This window comes from Emydura macquarii, unplaced genomic scaffold, assembly GCF_026122565.2.
Source record: "Emydura macquarii macquarii isolate MOO-44397 ecotype Brisbane River unplaced genomic scaffold, CSIRO-AGI_Emac_v2 contig_1790, whole genome shotgun sequence".
NCBI lineage: Eukaryota > Metazoa > Chordata > Testudines > Chelidae > Emydura > Emydura macquarii.
The window spans coordinates 18,809,464-18,830,520 of NW_027131927.1; the positions used below are offsets into that span (position 1 = coordinate 18,809,464).

The 21,057-nt window shown below is 43.0% G+C and overlaps 2 protein-coding genes across 3 annotated transcripts in view; both read left to right on the forward strand.

Moving 5' to 3' along the window:
• The first annotated feature begins 10,888 nt into the window (after nt 1-10,888).
• On the forward strand, nt 10,889-14,569 carry LOC137159182 (C-X-C motif chemokine 10-like). The gene is made up of 4 exons (XM_067557378.1): nt 10,889-11,003; nt 11,817-11,943; nt 12,885-12,974; nt 13,772-14,569. Exons 1-4 carry the CDS (start codon nt 10,943-10,945, stop codon nt 13,794-13,796), a joined length of 303 nt encoding a protein of 100 aa, XP_067413479.1. The 5' UTR covers nt 10,889-10,942; the 3' UTR covers nt 13,797-14,569.
• A 989-nt stretch (nt 14,570-15,558) lies between these two features.
• SDAD1 (SDA1 domain containing 1) overlaps nt 15,559-21,057 on the forward strand; it is a 33,694-nt gene continuing 28,195 nt past the window's right edge. For both annotated transcript variants that reach the window (XM_067557033.1, XM_067557034.1), the window contains exons 1-4: nt 15,559-15,686; nt 18,054-18,158; nt 19,163-19,261; nt 19,762-19,872. In XM_067557033.1, the coding sequence (XP_067413134.1) occupies nt 15,597-15,686; nt 18,054-18,158; nt 19,163-19,261; nt 19,762-19,872 (405 nt within the window). In that variant the 5' untranslated portion in view covers nt 15,559-15,596. The remainder of the gene's footprint in view (nt 15,687-18,053; nt 18,159-19,162; nt 19,262-19,761; nt 19,873-21,057) is intronic.

Here is a 21,057-nt window from a genome sequence, read left to right on the forward strand (position 1 = left end):
GTAACCATTTCAGACGTGAATGCCTTGTACTTGTACTCACTTAAAACCTCTCTCTGTAGTTCAGTAAACTTGTTTGATTTTTTTAATCAAACTAATCCAGTGTTACATTCAAACTGAATTCTTTGACTAACGCCATCTAAAGTAGCAAACTGTTGAATATTGTTCCCTTATGGGGCAATGGACCTAAAACATGCAAACTGTCCAGGAAAGGGCTGGCCAGTGCAGAACATATATTTTGGGGGAACATTTGGGACTGGGAATGTGTTGGGAGTCACCCTGCAAGTGATAACCAAGGCAGGTGGAAGCCAGAGTGTAACTGGAGTGGGGCTGTCAAACTGCAGCTATAACAGCTAGCCAGTGTGTGAGCTGCAAGCTTTTTGCAAGGGAGTTACAGTGCCCAAGCATTGTGAAGCACTCCCGATCACAGGCAGGTATGTCACAGCCCCTTACTGATCTAGATTGCACCTCAGAAGGTCATAGGCATATAGCAAAGCTCTTGTTTTTTCAATATTATCTTTGAAGTTTTGACAGCATTTTTAAAATAATTTGTTAAAATTTAGCATTCAATTTCTGGGATTTACACTGTGAAGGTTACCTAAGTCACAGTATTGTTTATAGTCTCTGATTGGCACTGTTTGATTGTGATATTCAAAATGTGAAATTGGATGATTTATGCAATTGTATACAATGTAAAATTTGCTTTGAGTGAATATTGAAGTTCAGCATTGTGTATGTTAATGAAGTTCATCAGTTCACAAGAAGCCAATTCAAAAGGGTTGCACAGATGGTCAAATCCAAGTTAGTTTTTGTAAGCAACCACATATTTACAGAATATTTTTTGCACTTCCTTCCATTCTATTACATAGATACTGATCCAAAGCCCAGTGAAGTCAATGGGATTCTTTAAATCGACTTTACTGGGCTATGTATCAGTCTCAAAGCCATAAATGAACCAGGCTCAGATATCTTCCTCATGCTATCAGAATCTAAGCCTAATACAAATGGCACTTTATAACTGGAGGAATATATTAAGAGCCTACAAAATCCCTTCCCCAAATACCTTCAAATCCAAAACCATGCAAGGAGAACAATAGTTGACAAATGCCAAATCCATCTCTGGCATAATAGGGTGCAACTCTGTTGAAGTCAATGGAGATTTCTCTCTCTACTAAGGCTGAAGTTACCCAGTTGTTTAATTCACTGTAGCACTTACAATTTCTTACATGTGGAACACGCTATACAAGGCAACATTCTGTGCTCTGGTACCAAATCACTGAGGCATCAGATAGTCTAGAGAGGGAAGAGATCACTCTGATTATCTGTCCATCATCCCCTCCCCAAACCCTAGTAGTGCAGGATTGCTCCTTTTACACACCTGATGTTATTTTTGTACCAGCATGTACTTAGTGATGTCACTATTGCAGATTGTAAGGGTTCTCTACCACTGCCCCACTGCTTCAGCCACTCTCTTTGTCACACATGGCTCCAAGACCCTCTTGTTTAGCAGGGTATTTACAGTGTGCAGTCCTACCACCTTCTTCTTCTTATCACATATAGCTTGGTTAGCTATCTTAGGAACTCAAGCAGCTAGAGCCTCTGCTCCCCCTTCTAATCCCTGTTTTCTCATTTCTCCTGATTCCTTCACCTGGGTCTGTTTATAGCTCCTGGCTAATTAGATAGACAGCTGTTTCCCCTGCACCATCAGGTGCAAGTGTCCCTAGCCAGCTCCAATCTACCTCTCAGTTGGGGCTGGCATGATAGAGGGCTGGCTAAAGGGTTGCTGCCCAGCCTCTGTCACACTGATCAACATGAGCATTAGCAGGAGTAAGACTGAAGTATTTGCTGTTTGCAATTAGCTCTGGCCTCAGTGATGGATTCCAGTTGTCCTCTTTGAGGGGAATCCCAGAAGTAGGATTGCATAAGGACAGAGTTCTCTTGTTTCTACATTTGGGCTTTCCCACTCCTGATCAAGGACAAAGATGTGGGAATGTTGGGCTCCAAGTGAAGAATGCTTGTTTTGGACAGAATAACATTTCTGTTGATTGCAGAAATGCTAGGACCTTTGGATTTTAAAATGGCAATGTCCTTCAGTGATGTTTACAAGTTATGTTTATTTCTCAGTCACCAGTGTTTTGCTGGATTTAGGCCAGATGCTCAGTCCTCTATGCCCATAGACTCAAGGCCTGCACAGTGCACAAATTTTTAATCAATACAACCAATAATTTTATTATCAAAGAAATTCTGTAAACTTTGTTAATCTCACTTTACTCCCCGATCCTCCTCTTACAGGTGGTCCCAGGCACCTGATCAAGGTTTCTGATCTATATCTTTCCCTCACACCTCTACTTTCTCTTCTGGCTGTCATGATGTTCCCTGGTTAGCCACAAGCTTAACCTGAAGCATGTGAGAAGTCCCTGCTGGATCAGAGACTGTGTTCAGCACCTTTTAGAATTGAGCCCAAGAAGATCTAGGAAGTGATCACCTAGAACTGAGTTATGTTTCTGAACAGAAACTTATAAAATGGGAAATCTTACCTTTTCCCTTCTATTTTAGTTATGCAGCTAGCAGAGTGTCAACAAGATTCAGACTGAAAGAGGAACTGGGGAGGAGGGGACCCTCAGTTGTTATAATGAAGATATTTCCATATAGAGAAAACAAAAGCAAAGCAGGTGCATATTCCCCTGGTTCATCATTAGTCATTTCACCCCCATGTTTATATGCACAGCAAATCTTTCACTTTCACATTAAACCAAGGCTGTCTGATTAATTATCCACATTACTGCTAACTATTCTAACATCAGGCCTGATTACTAAGATAAGCCTTTATGTAAAGAATTCCAGGGGGAATTCAACTTCAGATTGCTAGATCTAAACCTGGAGACTTGCCAGCTCAAGCTAAATCTTCCAGCTGGCAGCTGTAGTAGACTTGTTCTCTGGATGAAGCAGAGAGGGTGCACCTAACACAGATCAAAGTGGCTGACACTTGCTTCCTGCATAGCCACTACATCTGTGCAAAATGAAGGCATAGTAGATACTTACTTTGCACAATTGTGGGTGGCCACGCAAACTGCAAGACAGAGGTGAATCAGGCTGAAGGCAATATTTAGTGCCGTGTTGCCTTGGGTGTGTCACAGTGTAATTGTTCTGACCCTAGTAGGCAAATATTTCATGCAATGTGCAGAGCTACTTGAGAATGGTGATCTGTAATACAGAAGAGAGCTGTTGATTTAATGTTAGGAAGTTAAATGAATGTCTGGAAAATTAAAGGGAAGTCTTGTAATGGATGTATAAGTTATACCATTTTTCCAGCAAGGCAGCTTTTCTTGCTGCTTCCTAATAGCGCTGCAAAGCAGAGAGGATTCATGAGTAAAAAGGCTTTAGGAGACTAATTTCTGTTGATAATCATTTCAGGCTGCCTGGACACAATTATCACCCCAACAGCTGTGCCAGCCGCAGACTGCGGTTTGGCAAAGAACATTGAAACCTATGGGGATTTACTACTTTACTTTTTGTTTCCAGACAAACACTCCATTTAGTATAAATGAACAAGAAAATGGAAGTCCAGGAGGGTATTTCAGGGGAAGCGGTTTTAGAAGTGAAAACAACGAGAGTTCTGTAGCACTTTAAAGACTAACAAATTTAATTTCAGTAGGCATAAGCTTTCGTGGGCTTCAGCTCACCTCCTCAGATGCAGTTGGTAGAAATAATACAGCAAATATTGGCAACATGTATAGGAGGCAACATATATATATCCAAAGGCATAGACAACAATGGGGTAGGTGGATGAAAGCTGGGTACTTGAAGCCTAATAACACCCATTGAGTAGGAGCTGAGAATGGGTGATCAGAGCAAATTACTTCTTGTAATGAGATAGCCATTCCAAATCCCTGTTTAAACCCAGTTTGAATGTGTCAAGTTTGCAGATAATTTCTAACTCAGCAGTTTCTCTTTGAAGTCTGTTTTTGAAATTTTTTTGTAGAAGTACAGCAACTTTCAGGTCAGAGACAGAGTGTCCTGGGAGATTGAAGTGTTCTCTGACTGGTTTATGGATGTTATAATTTTTTATGTCTGATTTGTGTCCATTTATCCTTTTGCGAAGTGATAGTCCAGTTTGGTCAATGTACATGGCAGAGGGACATTGCTGGCACATGATGGCATATATAACATTAGTGGATGTGCAGGTGAATGAGCCCCTTATGGTGTGATTGATGTGGTTAGGACCAGTGATGCTGTCACTAGAGTCGATGTGTGGTCAGAGCTGGCAACGGGGTTTGTTGCATGGATAAAAGTGCTGTATTTGTTACGCTAGACATATAGGAGATCTATGTTCACATAGTTCAGTGCACTCAGACCTAGGCTCCTGTTACCCCTTGGCAGCCTCAAGTTCTTGAGGTCAATGGGGATGGATGGCCCTTCAGATCTGGCAGGATCAGGCCCTCAGCTTGGTCATTCACATAGGAAGCCTCAAGTGACCTGTCTAATTTAGTTAATATACTGACATAGCCAAAGGTTAGAGGTTTTTTGGCATCCCTTTTAAAGGCTCTCACCCACACCATTTTCCTGTGGTTTGTCAACACTTTCTCTTTAACATTGTAGGTTTTATTCTTTCTATCCACGTCTTCCCTTGTGCTGCCTCTCCTTTCTCCTTTTGCCTCCATTGTACACTCTTGGTATCTAGGCTTAAGCTCATTGAAGGCAGTGAGAGTCTCCCACCGATTTTAAGGAGTTTTGGATGAGGCCTATGGCTCTCATCCATCCTCAAGTCTCCAGTATGCCCCTATCCAGAATAGGATGGCAGTGAGCTCTCCCTAGGCTCCCCTTTCCTTCTGCACCTAAGGCATGTGCAGCCAGATTAGCTGTCCTTCCTACTTCCCAGGGCTCTCTGCAGGAGGGCACCCCAAAATACACTGCACCATCTAAAAGGCACCCACAATCGTCTGCCATCAGCACCATCAGCTGAGGCAGGGTGGGCCATCTACTGAGAAACCCAGAATACTTGGATACAAACATGGTTTTACTACATGGTAGGACAGGTCAACCAATATATGCTGGAGAAGATGCTATGTGAATGTGTGAACCAATGCCAGGTAATAGTTTTCAAAATCACCTAAGCGACTTAGGTGCCTAAATCACTTGAGTGACTAAAAAGAACATACCCTTTAACTGTAAATATGTTAGACAATCATATTGGAGGTTGTTTATATGGGTCTGTCTATACTACAGACAGGACCAAAAGAAAAGGAAAGAGTGGAGTGAAGGAAAAAGTAAAAGAACAAAAATAAGGGAAACAAGGTGCAGCTTTGTTTGTTTAAGAAAATTCCTAATATAGCAGGATAAAAATCTATGCATGCAGAAAGAGATGTGTAAACCTGACTGTGTTACAGGTCCGCCACCACACCTGATCTGCAGGAAATACAGCTCTGTTACATATACATTCTGGGCTTATTTTGAATTAAATTTTGCTAGTTAAAGTGCACCCATTCAATGCTCTGGATGCATGCACCCTGTTTAAATAAAAAATACATTGCTCACTGCATTTCTCACTAAGCCTGGGCTCTGACTCAGGTTTCAGGTTTCCAAGCCCCACTTCTGTCCACATACAAATCAGGTTGACTCAAGTCAACAAGCACTCCCAACCTGTGTCCTAGGACCCTGCTAAGATGGTGGGTCACAGCCCGAGTCACACTGAGACTCAGGTCCAAGCCTTGTTATTTTGCTATGTGCATGGAGGTCAAGCTGAGTCAGAAGGTGTGACTAGTGCAGTAAGGACACGTTAGCATAGCTATGAGACCCAGGTCCAGCAATTGTAAACCCAGATTGACAATGTAGTGTGAATGCTCAAGCACGAGCTAGGAAACACTGAGTCTACAAGCCCAGGTCCCACAGACCCATGCTTAGATTATGTCTACACTACAATAAAACACCTGTAGTTGGCCCATGTCAGCTGACTCGGGCTTGTGGGGCTTGAGTTCCAGAGCTGTAAAATGGCAGCGCACACGTTTGAGCTTGGGCTGGAGCCTGGGCTCTGGGACCCTGTGAAGGGGAACTACACAAACATGAGGAAATTAAACAGAAATTAAAAGGAATGGTCATAAGAGTGACATGCTTGCAAGCTGCTTGGAAACGATTTAAAAACACCATAATAGAAGCTCAAACTACATGTATATGCCAAATGGGGGGGAAAAAGAGTAAGAGGACCAAAAATGTGCTGGCATGGCTAAACAGCAGAGTAAAAGAGGCAGTTAGAGACAGAAAGGCATCCTTTAAAAGTTGGAAGTCAAATCCTATGGAGAAAAATAGAAAGGCGCACAAACTCTGGCAAGTTGAGTGTAAAAGCATAATTAGACAGATTAAAAAAAATTTGAAGAGCAACTAGCAAAAGAAAGAAAAACTGCTGTTAGTTTTTTAAAATACATCAGAAGAGGGAAGCCTGCCAAACAATCAATGGGGCCACTGAATGAGTAAGATGCTCAAGGAGCACTCAAAGAAAACCAGGCTGTTGCAAGAAAGTTAAATGAATTCTTTTATCAGTCTTCACCGCAGAGGATGTGAGGGAGATTCCCACACCTGAGCCATTCTTTTTAGGTGACAAATCTGAGGAACTGCCTCAGATTGAGGTGTCAAGAAGAGGTTTTGAAACAAATTGATAAATTAAACAGTACTAAGTCACCAGGACCAGATGGTATCCACCCAAGAGTTTTGATGAAATTAAAATATGAAATTGTGGAACTTCTAACTGTGGTATGTAACCTATCGCTTACATCAACTTCTGTACCAGATGACAGAAGGATGGCTAATGTGACGCCAGTTTTTAACAAAGGCTCCAAAGTTGATCCTCGCAATTACAGGCTGATAAGCTTAACTTCAGGCAAATTGGTTAAGACTATAGTAAACAGAATTTTCAGACACATATATGCACAATATGTTGGGGAAGAGTCCATGTAGCTTTTGTTAGAGGAAATCATGTCTCCCCAATCTATTAGACGGTGTCAACAAGCGTGTGGACCAGCATGATCCATTGGACTTCCAGAAAGCCTTTCACAAGTTCCATCATCAAAGACTCTTAAGCAAAGTAAGCAGGGATAAGAGGGAAGGTCCTCTTATGGATCAGTAACTGGATAAAGTTAGGGAACAAAGGGTAGAAATAAATGTTCAGTTTTCACCATGGAGAAAGATAAATAGAGGGCTCCCCCAAAGATCTGTACTGGAATTAGTGCTGTTCAACATATTCATATTCATCTGGAAAAAGGGCAAAACAGTGAGATGAAAAAGTTTTCAGGTGATACAAAATTACTCAAGACAGTTAAGTCCAAAGCTGACTGTGAAGAGTTACAAAGGGATCTTGCAAAACTAGGTGACGGGGCAACAAAATGGCAGATGAAATTCAATGTTGATAAATGCAAAATAATTCACATTGGAAAACATAACCCCAACTATACATACAAAATGATGGGGTCTAAATTAGCTATTACCATTCAAAAAAGACAACAGGCTGTGACTGTCCAGAGGCTGACTGGGCCACGCTGTAACATCTTGGACACATCCTATCTCCATGTCAGGGGAGGTCATGTTGTAATTGAGTCCCCAGCCACCACTGAGGATAGATTGGACTTTGTCCCTAACTTAAAGGAAAAACAAATAAGTGCCTGTGTAAAGTGTGTACAAAGGCTTATGGCCAGCCTCCTATCTACATACAAGAACTTGGCTTTATTTGTGCTTGTATTGAGTATAACATCCTGTCCCTCTTAGCTATTAAAAGGGGAATTCTTGTGCTGTTCTGGGGTGAGTTTGTGAGCAGGGATCTTCCCAGCCTGCTCTACAAGAAAACATCCTGTGCTATATCAAGTCTAAACTCACCTCTTCCTTGCACTAGAGTTGGTCAAAGTTTGGGATTTCTGCTCTCTGTGGGAAAGTTCAATGTTTTGGTTTTTGTCCAATATGGTCCATTGCTACAGACCCCAAGGCTTCCACTCCCAGACCTGCTTGCTTGGAGTTGGGCAATTGAGAGAGCCAGCTAGACAGGATGTCTTCAAGTCCTGGGGTTCCCACCTAGGGCAGTCCACCTGGCAGGCTGTCCTAGAGCCATACACCCTGGAAACACCCCCATCCTATGACTCAATGAGAGACAATCAATCCGCAGATGTTTTCACAAAACCTTTTGGGTCAGCAAATTGGCATTTTCTGAAGAAAGATTGCTGGCAAAATCCTGACTTATTTCTAGCCTGATTTCTTTAGCTTCAGCTTCCAGACATTGATTCTTCTTATAGCTTTATCAGTTAGAATGAAGAGCTCATATCAAATTTCTATTCCCATGTATGTGCTTATATAGTCTATGATCAAGTCACCTCTTAACCTTTTCTTTATAAGCTAAATAGACTGAGCTCCTTGTGTCTCACCATAAGGCATGTTTTCCAATCCTTTAATCATTCTTGTGGCTTTTCTATGAATGCCCTCCAATTTTTAACATCATTCTTGATGCGTGGACACCAGAACTGGACACAAATTCCAGTAGCAATGGCACCTGTGCCAAACACAGATATATATAACCTCATTATGTCTACTCTATTTATACATCCAAGGATCGCATTAGCTTTTTGGCCACAGCATTGCACTCGGAGCTCATGTTCAGCTAATTATCCATCACAACCCCAAAGTCTTCTTCAGAATCACTGCTTCCCAGAATAGAGTCCCCCAACCTGCAAGTATAGCCTATATTCTTTGCTCCTAGATGTATAGCTTTATATTTGGCCGTATAGAAATGCTTATTTTGTACTTGGCTCATTTTATCAAGTTATCCAGATTGCTCTGTATTTGTGATCTGTCCTCTTCATTATTCACCACTCCCCCAGTCTTTGTGTCATCTGCAAACTAGCCATTATGATTATATGTTCTCTTTCAGGTCATTGATAAAAATAGTTGCTTCCAAAGTGACAAACTAATTTGGAAAAAGGCACTCTTACTCTGGGATTATTGGTCTACACAGGGATTTATACCAGTACAACTACAGCAGTATAAATATCCTAATATAATATGCCACTAAAATTCCCCACATAGACAAGCCCACACTCACTTCTTCTAAATATGTTGGTCTCATACAGATCTTTATACCAAGCTGTGTGCCAAGGTATGACACGATCCAGCGGCTGGAAGTTGAAGCTACATAAATTCAGACTGGAAATGAAGTATAATTTTTTAACAGTGACAGTAATTAATCATTGAAACAATTTACCAAATGTTGTGGTGAATTCTCCATCACTGGCAATTTTTAGACCAAGATAGGATGTTTCTTTAAAAGATCTGCTCTAGCTCAAAAGGAATTATTTTGGGGAAGTTCTATGACCAGTGTTGCTCAGGTGTGTGGATTTTTCACACACCCGAGTGATGTAGCTATGATGATCTAACCACTTCCGTGGATGCAACTAGGCTTCTGTTTGACTTAGCTTCAGTTGACCTGGCCATCATCACTTGGACAGGAGGCATTCCTTGGGGGACGAGGGGGCTCCAGCTGGTGACTGCTCTGCCTATGTGTATATTAGCCTGCCTTTTCCTCTGACGTGGCCCTCCCGACAGGTCCCTTCAAATGTAACACTACTTTATGTCTTAGAATTCAGAACTATAACACACAAGAACACCAAAACAGAGGGTGACAAAGCAGGCTGCTCCCTAAAGCAGTAAGGCACAACTCACCCTATCTTACTATAGGCTACCTGACTGCAAATTCACTGCTGCTAGTGTTATGCCCAGCTCACACTTTACTAAACAGCCCTCTAACTTGCAAGCAGAAGCAGCGGGGGAAAAAACCATGAAATTTGAAGTTATAACCTACAATTTTAAGACAGTTTTAAGGTACCACAATTTTGGACCCCACTGAACCTGTGTGGTTCCTTCATATTTCATATATTGTGAAAGAGCAGAAGACACAACAATTGGTAAAGGCCAGAGTCCAGGACCTGTACTCACTCTATCTAGCACCATACTCCTTGTGCAGTATCATTGAAAATATTGCCTTGTAAGTTAAACTAAGTAGAGAATATACAGTCTGGGTGGAGAAGTCCCTAAAGCTAATAGTTCAGTGAAATTTTTTGTCTTTGCTGGCTGTTCCCTTTTCATTTAAACTCCTGTTTTCTCATACGGATACTAAGTAGGTTTTACTTTCCGTGACTCTTTGGAAATGATCAACCACACAGGGGATGTGTGCAAGGAGCTGAAACTAACACAGGGGGATTTCTTAAAGTTAAAGCCCTGCCCTGCAAAATATTTTGGGGTGGGACAGAGAAAACAGAGTCAGATTATCTCAACTCCAGTCCCTCAATCCTAAAGGTGAGTTGACTCATTTTTGGGGTTTTGAAATATTAACAGAAATACTAAAAGAAAAAAATGCAGTATGTCCTTCACACTTGCATGCAACTGGTAGTGAAAACTTTAGTTCATGTTTCTGAGCAAGATTCCTAAGAGATATAAGAAAACAGGACACCCTTAATGGAGTGAGAGGAGCTGAGATAACTTGTCTCCCTTCACCCCATTCCTCACTCCCACACAGTATTTATTTGTGGCTTTCACTTTCAGAATTTCCTATGTTGTTTTTGCCTGGAAGAGCAAAAAGGCAGCTCTGCTCCCTGCACACACAAATGCATGCATTGATCACTTCCTAAGCATCACTGAAAGTGAAACCTAGTTTGTTTCCTTATGAGAAATCAGGAATTTCAATTAAAAGGGAACAGCCAGCAAAGCCAGATAATTTCCCCATTCTGTCATCTGTTGGGACTTCCCCCACACAGACTGAATAATTTTAGCTGTCATGGCAATAATTGAGACCAATCAGCATCAAGGAGGGAAAAGTCTTAGAGTATAAATGTACACTGGGAAACACTTTCTCCTCGACACGTCTCAACTTCTCCCAGACATCCAACAATAACACAGAGGTACCTTCACTCTCATCACCATGAAGAGAACGTGGGCTGTTGTCCTTTGTTCTGCGCTCCTGATTGCAGCTGAAATTCAAGGTAAGAGGCAGCAATATAAAAAAAGATGTGTCACTGAGTGAGAAAACCAGAGCTGGAAAGCTCTGTAGAATAAATGCTTGGAAATTACTTTTGTGGCAAAAAGTGGTTTCAATTCAAGGTCTGCATTTCAAGCATCTGCCCACACCCTAGAAGGGGTGTGTTGTCCACACAGGACTTGGAATGATCAGCTTGGATTTAGCAGGGAAATAAATATGACAGTTTTAGGCAGGCTTGAATTTCTGCCCAGACTGTCCCCTAGTAAGTTCATAATGGTGTGAAATCAGCCTAAGTCTGTCACGATTTGTCTTGTTTTAATCACCAGAGAGAGACAGTTTGGGCCTGATCCAAAGCACATTCAAGTCAGTGGGAACTTTCCCACTGATTTCAATAGGTGTAGAATCAGACCCTTTGTGGACAATGATTTTAGTTCCCACTGCTCATTCTCTCACATCACTTTTACATTGGGGTTACTCCTGGTTTACATTGACTCATGTGAGAGCAGAATCAGGTCCTCTGACTTCAAAACAAGACTAATAACACAAAGGAAGTCTTTAGCTCTAGAAGGAAGTGATTTAGAAGGGCCTACTGTAAACAAACTAATGAGATTAAGGCAAAAGAATGTAGTTCTTTTCGTGACATTGTCCTAATGTAAATATGCACATGGTAACATTGCAGGACAAATTACTCCTCAGCCCTGAGGATGAAGTAGGGTGTTTTCCACCTCTTCTCTTCCAACTTAAATATATTTTACTGAAGAAATCTCTGGTATCTGATATTCTAATCTCTGACTCTCCTGGGCCCATTTTTTTTTAGGACAGTTGACCTATGGAAAAGGACGTTGCAGCTGCATAGAGAAAGGTTCTGATTTCATTCAACGAAAATCCTTAGAAAAAATAGAAGTGATTCCCAAGAGCTCTTCCTGTGAACACGTTGAGATTATGTGAGTAGTGATTTAACCATTCAGATATCACCAGTGGGACTGCTTGTTGCCATGGGAGGAAATACTGTGATTTTTCCCCCTTTAATGTAACCCCAGGTTCTGAGGTCCATCTCCGCATAGCAAGCAAAGTGAAGCACAATGAGACCAGAAGCTTTGGGCTGGTCTACACTTACCTGGCATTTCGGCGGCAGTCAACAGGAGTTACACAAGCTACGCATAGTAGCTTGCATAACTCCTGTCGACTGCTGTGCTTCCCTTCTGCACGGTGTTTTCACTGCACTGCACCGACGGGAACCGCGTTCCCGTCAATGAGTGCTACGCCACTTAAGGAGGTGGTTTTACAGCGTCATCTTCTGGATCAATTGAGCAGGTCTACGCTGACCACTCAATTGATCCAGAAAGGTTGATCTGACAGCAGCAACTTCGCCGCTGTCCGTGTAGACATACCCTAAGACCCAGATCATCAGCTGGTGTAATCAACATACCCCACAGACTTCAGTGGAACTACACCAACTGAGGACTAGCCTGGAAGGTGTGATTCTTCATGGCTCTGTGCCTTTTTAGTCATTTACAGTGTGCACAGTGGGTGCAAAATGGTACCAGATCCGAATAGTAGCATTTTGCACTCATTGGCAGAGGGGTAAATGACTACACAGCTTGTAGGGCAGTAGGGAATCAAGCTCTGAGGCTAGGGGAGAACCTAGATCCCACTTGCTATGTGCACTATAAATACACCAGGTAGATAGAACTCTAATGTTTTAGTGGATCTGAGGTCTTTCGATTTTATGTTTGCTCCCAGTTCATGGCAATAACGTATCACTCAGCTCACCACAGGGCTGGACTCCTGCTATTCAGACCCTGATCCCAGATACAAAGACAATGGTGACCTTTCCATTATATAAACGCGAGGAAATGTATTATTTTTGCTTTGTTCATTTCAGTGCTACGTTGAAGCCCAGTGGAGAGCAAAGATGCTTGAATCCTAAGTCCAAATGGGTACAGAAGATGATGACAACCCTCATCAAGAGAAGGTAGGTTTTCCTTCAGTCTGCAAGGAAAAACTCCTATGTGCTTAAGAGTTCATTTTGTTCTTGCGCATCAATGAGATCCAATTTTGGACTCAATAGATTTCTCTTTGCCAATGGTCACTGCAGTCTCACAGCCTGCAGCTGACCCACTGCCCATAGCATCCTCAGAAACCTGCATTGCAACCCCAGAAAATGGCATATTTCTTGGGACACAGTATAGGGTATCTGGGGTATACAGAGCCCCCCATTACAGCAATATCCTCTGCTTCAGGCAAAAGAGCAGGTAAAATGCACTACATTGTTTCAGAGGGAAAAATAAGTTAGATTAAACAGCATGTGTTTTATTTCAGACTCAGTACAGAACTAGTGCTGAATTTTGGGGATCTTCCCCCATGTTTGGGTTTCAGAAGCTAGGAAGAATGGCCATCCTTGATGCCTATGGAGAAACCATATGATTTAGGACCAGACTGTGCTACATTTTACTCCCACTAAGTAACACCTTGCTTCACAAGTAATCCTATAGAAAGCAAAAGGACTATACATGGAGTAAGGTGCTAATCAGCCTAACAGAGGCAGAAACTGGCCCTTTAAATTTATCCTACCGTTCTACCAAGCAAGGAAATGTGGTACCTGACGGCCCTGGTTCTGAGGTGACTTAAACTGGTGTAAATCAGGAGTAAGTCTAATGGAGTTGCACAGCATAAAGCTAGTGTGAGAGGAAAATCAAGCCTTTCTGTATGTGAAATCCGGAAAGAATTATTACAATGAAAGGATAAAGTTCCCACTGTTTATTTTGACAGGTCTTCACGAAACATTCTGCAGTAAGAGAAGAGAGAAAGATCATTTCAACAGACCAGTGATTTTAAAAAAAGGATTTCAGAGTTTCAGGCTCCCTCTCCAGTGAGCAATGAGTTTGAGGCTGCTTCCTCTACCTTACTCTACAGCTTTTAAAATACAAATGCTGCAGCTGAGGCAAGTTTTAAATGTTGTCCCCCACACAAAGTTGTTGAATCCATAAAGGTAACCTCTGTGCGGTGACATCATCTCAACACTGTAATGAAACATCAGCTTGTCTCAGCAGGACATGTAGTGAGGCATGTGTAACTTCAGTAACCCTACTGGCAAACCAGTGACAATAAGGGCTCAGTTTGGTCTTTGGGATCTTCTGGTGGCTACAAGTGGTAATAGATCGCTATTGTTTATCTAATTAGCAAATATTTCTTTGAGCACTGTAAATGGATTATTATATTATTATTTTCCTATCTCAGAGATAAAAAATATTCACATACTAAGAATTCCAAGTTATTTTTCTAGCCGATTTGAAATGAACTTAATTCTTAGATATACATGTTCCATATTAATGTTATGTAATATCACATGATTGTTGTTCTAAGGTATGTGAAACATTTGTTTATAGGCTCTAAAAATAAAATTGAAGGCTTATAATATAAAGCTAACCACACTGCGTGTTTAACTGATGTATAAACATTAGAGTAAATGCATCTGATCATTTATGAAATGTGATATAATAAACTGAATTGTATTCACAAACATTCCTTGTGTTAGACTTCTCCTTTTAAGGAGAAACCAAGTGAATAAAAGACACTGAAAACTGTAACAGTTGCCTTGGAGTTTGCACTCTGTAATTATTCATCAACTGAAAGTTCATCCAAAGTGCTAGATTGCTCCAGCATATTTACAGTTGAGTAGCTCTATCTGAGAATTAATACTAATATCCTACCATATTAATCTGATAAAATACAATTATAGCAAGCTCAATGCTCACATACATTCATTCACACTATAGTGAGCCTATATCCAGCCAACAGAACCCTCGCAAGTCCTCCTCCTCTACATCTCTAACGCTAGAACTGCATCTCACCCTCACTCCTCATCTTTCCCTGTCCCCGTGAAAAAAACCCTGGAAGAACCATTAAGCATTGCAGCTTCACCTGCAGGTCAACGAATGTGGTCTTGGGCAAAGCGGGGTGGGAAAGCTAATGCCACCCTTGGAGGGCATCTCCCTGAAGATGCTCTGGGCCGCTTCCCGTTTACACTACGGCTCTTTGCCCTGTGGCAGCACAAAGGGGGCACGATGTGTGTCCCCGTGCTGTGACAGAAAGGAGCTGCTCCCAGAACAGCACAGGGGCCCAGATCTCCAGACTTATTTAGATACCTCGCTCCCACTGAGTTCAGAGGGAGAGAGGTGTGCAAAGCCCTTAGGCCATCTGGACCTGCTGCTCTCAGCCGGGCCCCCTCGCCTTGGCCTCAGCCCTTCCCCTTGAACACAGCTAATTCCTATAACTGGCAATGCTTGAAGGAAACATTCTGCACAGTGGGCTGTCCATCCAGGCTGCCAGGGGGAGCGGCTGGGCCTGCGCAACACCAACAACCCCATCTCTGCTCCTGCGCTCTCTACTGCCTGCCCGGAGTAGCAGCAAGCAGCTCCCAGGCCTCGCAGGGGGCCAGGCTCCGAACGACGCGCAGGCGGTCGCTTTTGGAACAAGTTTGTCCCTCTGCGGCTTCCCTAGCGCCGGAAGCCAAGATGGTGGCGCCCAGAGGTAGCCCACGTGGTGGTTGTTCCGGGAGGGGCGGGGCAGCCGCACACACAGCGGTGGAGCAGCCATGTCCGGACGCAACAACAACAAGCTGCCCAGCAACCTGCCCCAGCTGCAGAACCTGATCAAGCGGGACCCGCCGGCTTATACTGAGGAGGTGAGACAGCGAGACCCCCCCTCCCCGCGCCGCCGGGGGATCAGCCCCAGGGCCCCCCCCCCCCCCGACTCAGCAGCGTGCCCTCGTCTCCGTGGCGCGGGAGGTCAGGGACACCGATTGTGTTGGGCGCCGAGATCTGAGAGGGACGGGGCGGCTGAGGGAGTCTCTCTTATTGGACCAGCTTCGGTTCTGCTGGGGGAAGGGGCAGGCCGTCGGGCTGCACAGAGCGAGCTTTTCTTCAGGCCTGGCTGCCTGCTGGGTTGGGGACAGTCCTGAGGAAGGGGGTAACCAGATGTGTGACCCCTCCCCCCCAGTGTCACGGAAAGCTCCCTGCCTCGCTTGCTCCCCCTCCGCCCGTGCGGCCCGGGGGAAGGGCTGTATCACCCTCCTCACAATCACAGGGCATGTTTGTCTTGCAAGAACTAATTGGACGTGGCGATGGTGGGGGTGAAATCCTAGGATGAGGCAAGTTTGAGACAGTGTGTGTCACCTCCGCTGGCTGCATGGAGGTACGAACTACAGAGCCTGTTTGCACTGCCTGGAGTTAGGTGTTCTATGCAGAAACGCTCCTTTCCCCCTGTTAAGCTATAGCTGCCTTCACCAGAGATGGTGACGTATAAGACAAGACCCCTCCCCATTCTCCTGGTCCCACTGAAATCAGTATGACTTTACATGCTTCGAGTTAGGCATGTGCTAAAGGCCCTTGCTGCATCAGGGTCTTGGGCCTGGTCTACATACTTCTTTTTGCTAGCAACTTAACTATTTTAGTTAGAGGTGATGTTTTTACTGATATACCACTATAAAGATGCCTTATGCTGGTGTGCTTTATTCATCTTCCTGTATGGGAATAGTTATGCCCTTATACTGCTATACCAGTATAACTGCATTCAGTGGAGAGGCGGGGATGGATGGGACGGGTAGTTCTACTGCTGAGTCTGCATAGGTAATGTGATATGACTTTTGTGTGTAGATCAATGCCTAAGAGAGATTGTATACTCATGGAAATATTAAGGAACAGCTACCGTATTAAGAGTTGTTTCACAAGCGTTGGTGAGCCCTTAAACTGCCAGCTTGCAATCTTTTTAACTTCTTTAAAAAGCTAGAAGTAACTTTATGCCAGCCCCAGTTCTTGTAGTCTTACAATTGCCTATTTCTTTTTAAAATTAAAGCTCCCCTGTTGTTACTGAAAGTCCCACCCAGACATTTGAAACTGACTGACAATAGGGGAGACAGCAAAACTGGCAAAACACCAAGTGTTGTCAGATGCACAAAGTAGAAGAAACTGTATAAATATTTTCTCCCTCTTTTTTATTTCACATAGATCAGTGTTAAAGGTGGTTAGCCCGCTGGCGTATACAGTGTACAAGATTTATAAGGAAGTGTGGTATGAGATAGTGTCTGTGCCAGTGAGCTAATCATGTTTAACACTAGCTTTGGGGCAAGGGAGCTGTTCTGTTTGATCCTTGATGTTAAACACAGCGGTTCTCACAATGTAAATATGGTCAGTGGATCTGGATACCTTCCTCACTGTCCCATCTCTTCTGTGGCTAGAAGTTGAGTTGAAACCAGAATTTTAAACCTCAAGAATTCTCCATAGGGTCGTGACTGTTCAGAGTGTCATCATGCTACACTGGTTCTCCCTCCTGCCTCCATGCAATGTGCATGCATTGTACCTGCACCACAGCTATTTGTGTTGTTCCAGCTTCTAAGGCATACTCTTCTGCGTGGGAACTGTGCTTTGCTGCTCCCCAGTCCTGCAAAGACTTAAGCATATGCTTGACTACTCAGAGTGCATAACATCTTTGCAAGATCAGGGCCCTGGTCCATACAGTTTTTAGCACAATGGTAACCTAACTTTAGTGTCTCTGGGCCCCACTGTAAATATTAATATCTCACCCTAATTAGAGACGTATTCCATCTCATGTGGATTAGCTGTTAGTCTCATCACTGAAACACTTGAGATATATTATGAAAAGCTGCTTGGTTTGAATTTCACAGGGAAAAATAATTATATATTTAAAGGGACTTAATGCTATTTCTGGGGGCATGGATCAGTGTTCACATCACACTCCCTGTTAGTACCTGGCCCAAGCCGGAGAAACTAATGATCCAACCACTGGACCAAATTCGGTGATGACTTCTGGTCACATGCCACCTATGTTGCACATACGCTAAGAAGAATGCCATTTCAGGGGGATTTTCTGACATGAAGGGGTTTCTAAGGGCCTGGTCCTATACCACTGAAGTCACTGAGAGTTTTGCTGCTGTTTTCAGGCAGAGCAAAGGAGGGCTTAGATCTCTTGATATTGAGAAGCTGTCTTATCCAGTAATGACAACTAAGAGTGAAATGCCATGTTTGTGTTTCAGTTTCTTCAGCAGTACCATCACTACCAGTCCAGTGTGGAGATTTTCAAACTCCAGCCAGATAAGCCCAGTAAGGAGCTGGTTGAATTGGTGATGTTCTTGGCACAGGTAAAATTCTGTAATTCTAGGAAAAACAAACACATGGAACTGTTAAAGGTGACCTACAAAACCTTTCCATCAAATGAAATAATTGTAAGTTATATATAGATGGCCCCAATAGCTAGTAATAGGTGACAAATAACTGACGAAAATATTTTAATAATCTTTTTATTTTTTTAAATTCCTGTTCCCCAATGTTGCTTCTGTGGGTTATAGTATAAAATGGTAAAAATAAAACATTTTTAAAACTGCATTGTTTTTATTTAAAAAACAAAGAAACACCCCAGCTGAGTCCCATTTGAGTCCCTGACTACGTTGCTTCAGCAATATTTTTAGTAGTTGTGTTGTTTTAGAATGATTCTGGGACACGATAGTAATGGCAAATGGAACTTGTTACTTCGTAATTATCTTATTTTTTAAATGGATGTTGCAGTTCAGCTTTAAATGCATTGAACATACAGTTTTTACAGAACACTCAATCCTTCCCTTTATTAAAGAAGTGAGCTTTTATGTAGCTGTTAATATAGAAATTCAACATTCAAAGAAAAATGTTTTGATGTGCATGTATGAAAAAGTTAACCAAATATACATTAATGATGACTAAGGGGTATTTTTTTTTTAACAGTATCAGGCTTGGTCTACACTGCTGGCGAAATTTGGCGGCAGTCGATGGGAGATATGCAAGCTGTGTAGAGTAACTTGCGTATCTCCAGTCGACTTCCTAACGTCTACTTACCGTGGCGTCCCCACTATGTTGTGCCGACGGGAAATGCCCTCCCGTCGATGCAGCGTTAATCTTTTTGCAGGGGTGGATTAACGCTGTCTACTTCCAGATCGATTGAGCAGGTCTCCACTGCTGCTCAATCGATCCTGAAGAATTGACCTGGCGGCGTTGCTGTTGCTGCCATCAATATAGACATACCCAAAGATATAATTCTCAAGCAAATACACCATTGCTACAATGTTAAGTTCATTATAAGGACTTCAATAAAGGTTTGGTTTTTTTTAAACAGGTTGGGCACTGCTATCCAGAACATCTTGTTGATTTTCCACAGCAGCTGAAAGAACTCCTTTCTTACAACCACACAGCTTTGGATGCAGATCTTCGAATGGTAAGTCTGATATTTAAAGCACTGATATTTGTTGATGAGGTCTTTAAGAGGATTCTATACACAATTTTATTTTACAATACAAGTAAGGGCTTACATTGTCCTAAGTGACTATTCATTTTGTGTGCCTCAATTTTTCAGTGCCCAGCTTTCTGAAAATCAGGCTCCTTCAAGATGCCTTAAGTTGGGTATCCAAAAAGCAAGGCAAGAGTGGTCCTGTTTGTAGAGAAAGTGGTACCCTGGTTTTGAGGCCCATCACATAGTTAGCAACTCTGGGCTCCAGTAGCAAATCATTGCTCTAATCCTTCAAAGACTGCTGCACGTGCTTAATTTACTGTGAACAGTCTTGACTTCACTGGGTCTACTTAGTGTGTGTGTAAAATGAAGCACGTGCAGCAGTCTGAGCAGGATTTGGGCCTGACTCTTTTTTGTAGCTGAATAATAAATGCTCTTGTCTCAGTAACTTTCAAATTGTAGTTCTGGTCACTGCTTCTTTGTTGCAGACATTTTGCAAAGCTCTGATCTTATTAAGAAACAAGAATCTAATAAACCCTACCAGTTTGCTGGAACTCTTCTTTGAACTCCTGCGCTGCCATGATAAACTTCTACGAAAGGTAAGCTGCAGAATAAGAATTGGTTTTATGTCCTTGGTGAGTCCTCTTGTCAGCATTCTTCCCTCTCTTATGAGAAGGAACCACAAGTAATGCAGCAGTACCAGATGGCCCAGTTGCTCTTCCTTAGCTAAATATATAACCTTCGCATCGTTCCGTTGGCTCCAGTAGCGAAAAATTGTAGGGTATTTGGCCTTCTGGCAGCTTGATGTGCCTGTGTGGCTGTAGAGCTGCGGCATTGGTCTCCAAACTTTTTACCCTGCGCCCCCGTTTACCCCATCCATGTCCTCCTCCCTGCCTTTTAGCTGGGGCTGAAAGTGGGGCCACGGGTGGGGGCCAAGGGCTGCAGCTGAGGCCAGGCATTGCGGGTTGAGGTGGGGGCCAGGCCTGGAGCAGAGCTTGGGATGGAGTGGGGCTAGGTGGCCCCACTGTGCCATCCCCCTGCACATTCCTCTGCAACCCCTTTGGGGGTGGTACGCCCCACAGTTTGGGGACCTCTGAGCTAAGGGGACACAGCAGTCCAGCGGTTCAGATTGCACTGTGGGGAATGTCATGACCCCGTCATCTGAATATTTCCACTAAATCTGAAATTGGTGGCACATCAGCCCACACAAGGAATTACGGTTGCTCAGGCCCTGTGAAGTCAATGGCACTAGAAAATACTCAGAACTTCTAGGAACCAAGCCCATAACTTTCAGTGAACAGCCACCCCCATCCCCTCCCCCCTGCCCTTTTTGGAGGGCCGGGGGAGGCAGCGCACACTATTTCAGCTCACAGTTCAGGTTTCTAAAGCTGGCCTTTTCATACTCATTATATTTATCCCGGAGTGTCCAGCTCCATAAGATTTATCGCTAACTGAAAATGGAATCAAACTTACTAGGACATTCAGTCAAAACCTGGCTGAATTTGCAAAAGAGATTTCAGCGATACAAGGAATTTTTTTTTTATTACAGCTATATTTGATGTTGTTCAATTTTCCACGGTCCCCATTCTGCAAAGAATATGGGCTTGTCTACATAAGGAAATGGTGTAGTATAGGTATTCCATGTTAGCTCCCCGTGTGAAACACTCTTCTTCTGCTCTGAGTGTCTTTGTGAGATTTAACTTCGGGTTGTTTAGATGAATAGGACACAGCAAGCTGGGGGTGTAAATCTACATTGCACTAGTATGCTACGCACTGTCTTTCTG

Coding starts and splice junctions, on each gene's coding strand:
- LOC137159182 (XM_067557378.1), top strand. CDS start 10,943: ATGAAGAGAACGTGGGCTGTTGTCCTTTGTTCTGCGCTCCTGATTGCA. Junction 11,004..11,816: donor GATTGCAGCTGAAATTCAAG/GTAAGAGGCAGC, acceptor ATTTTTTTTTAG/GACAGTTGACCTATGGAAAA. Junction 11,944..12,884: donor TGTGAACACGTTGAGATTAT/GTGAGTAGTGAT, acceptor TGTTCATTTCAG/TGCTACGTTGAAGCCCAGTG.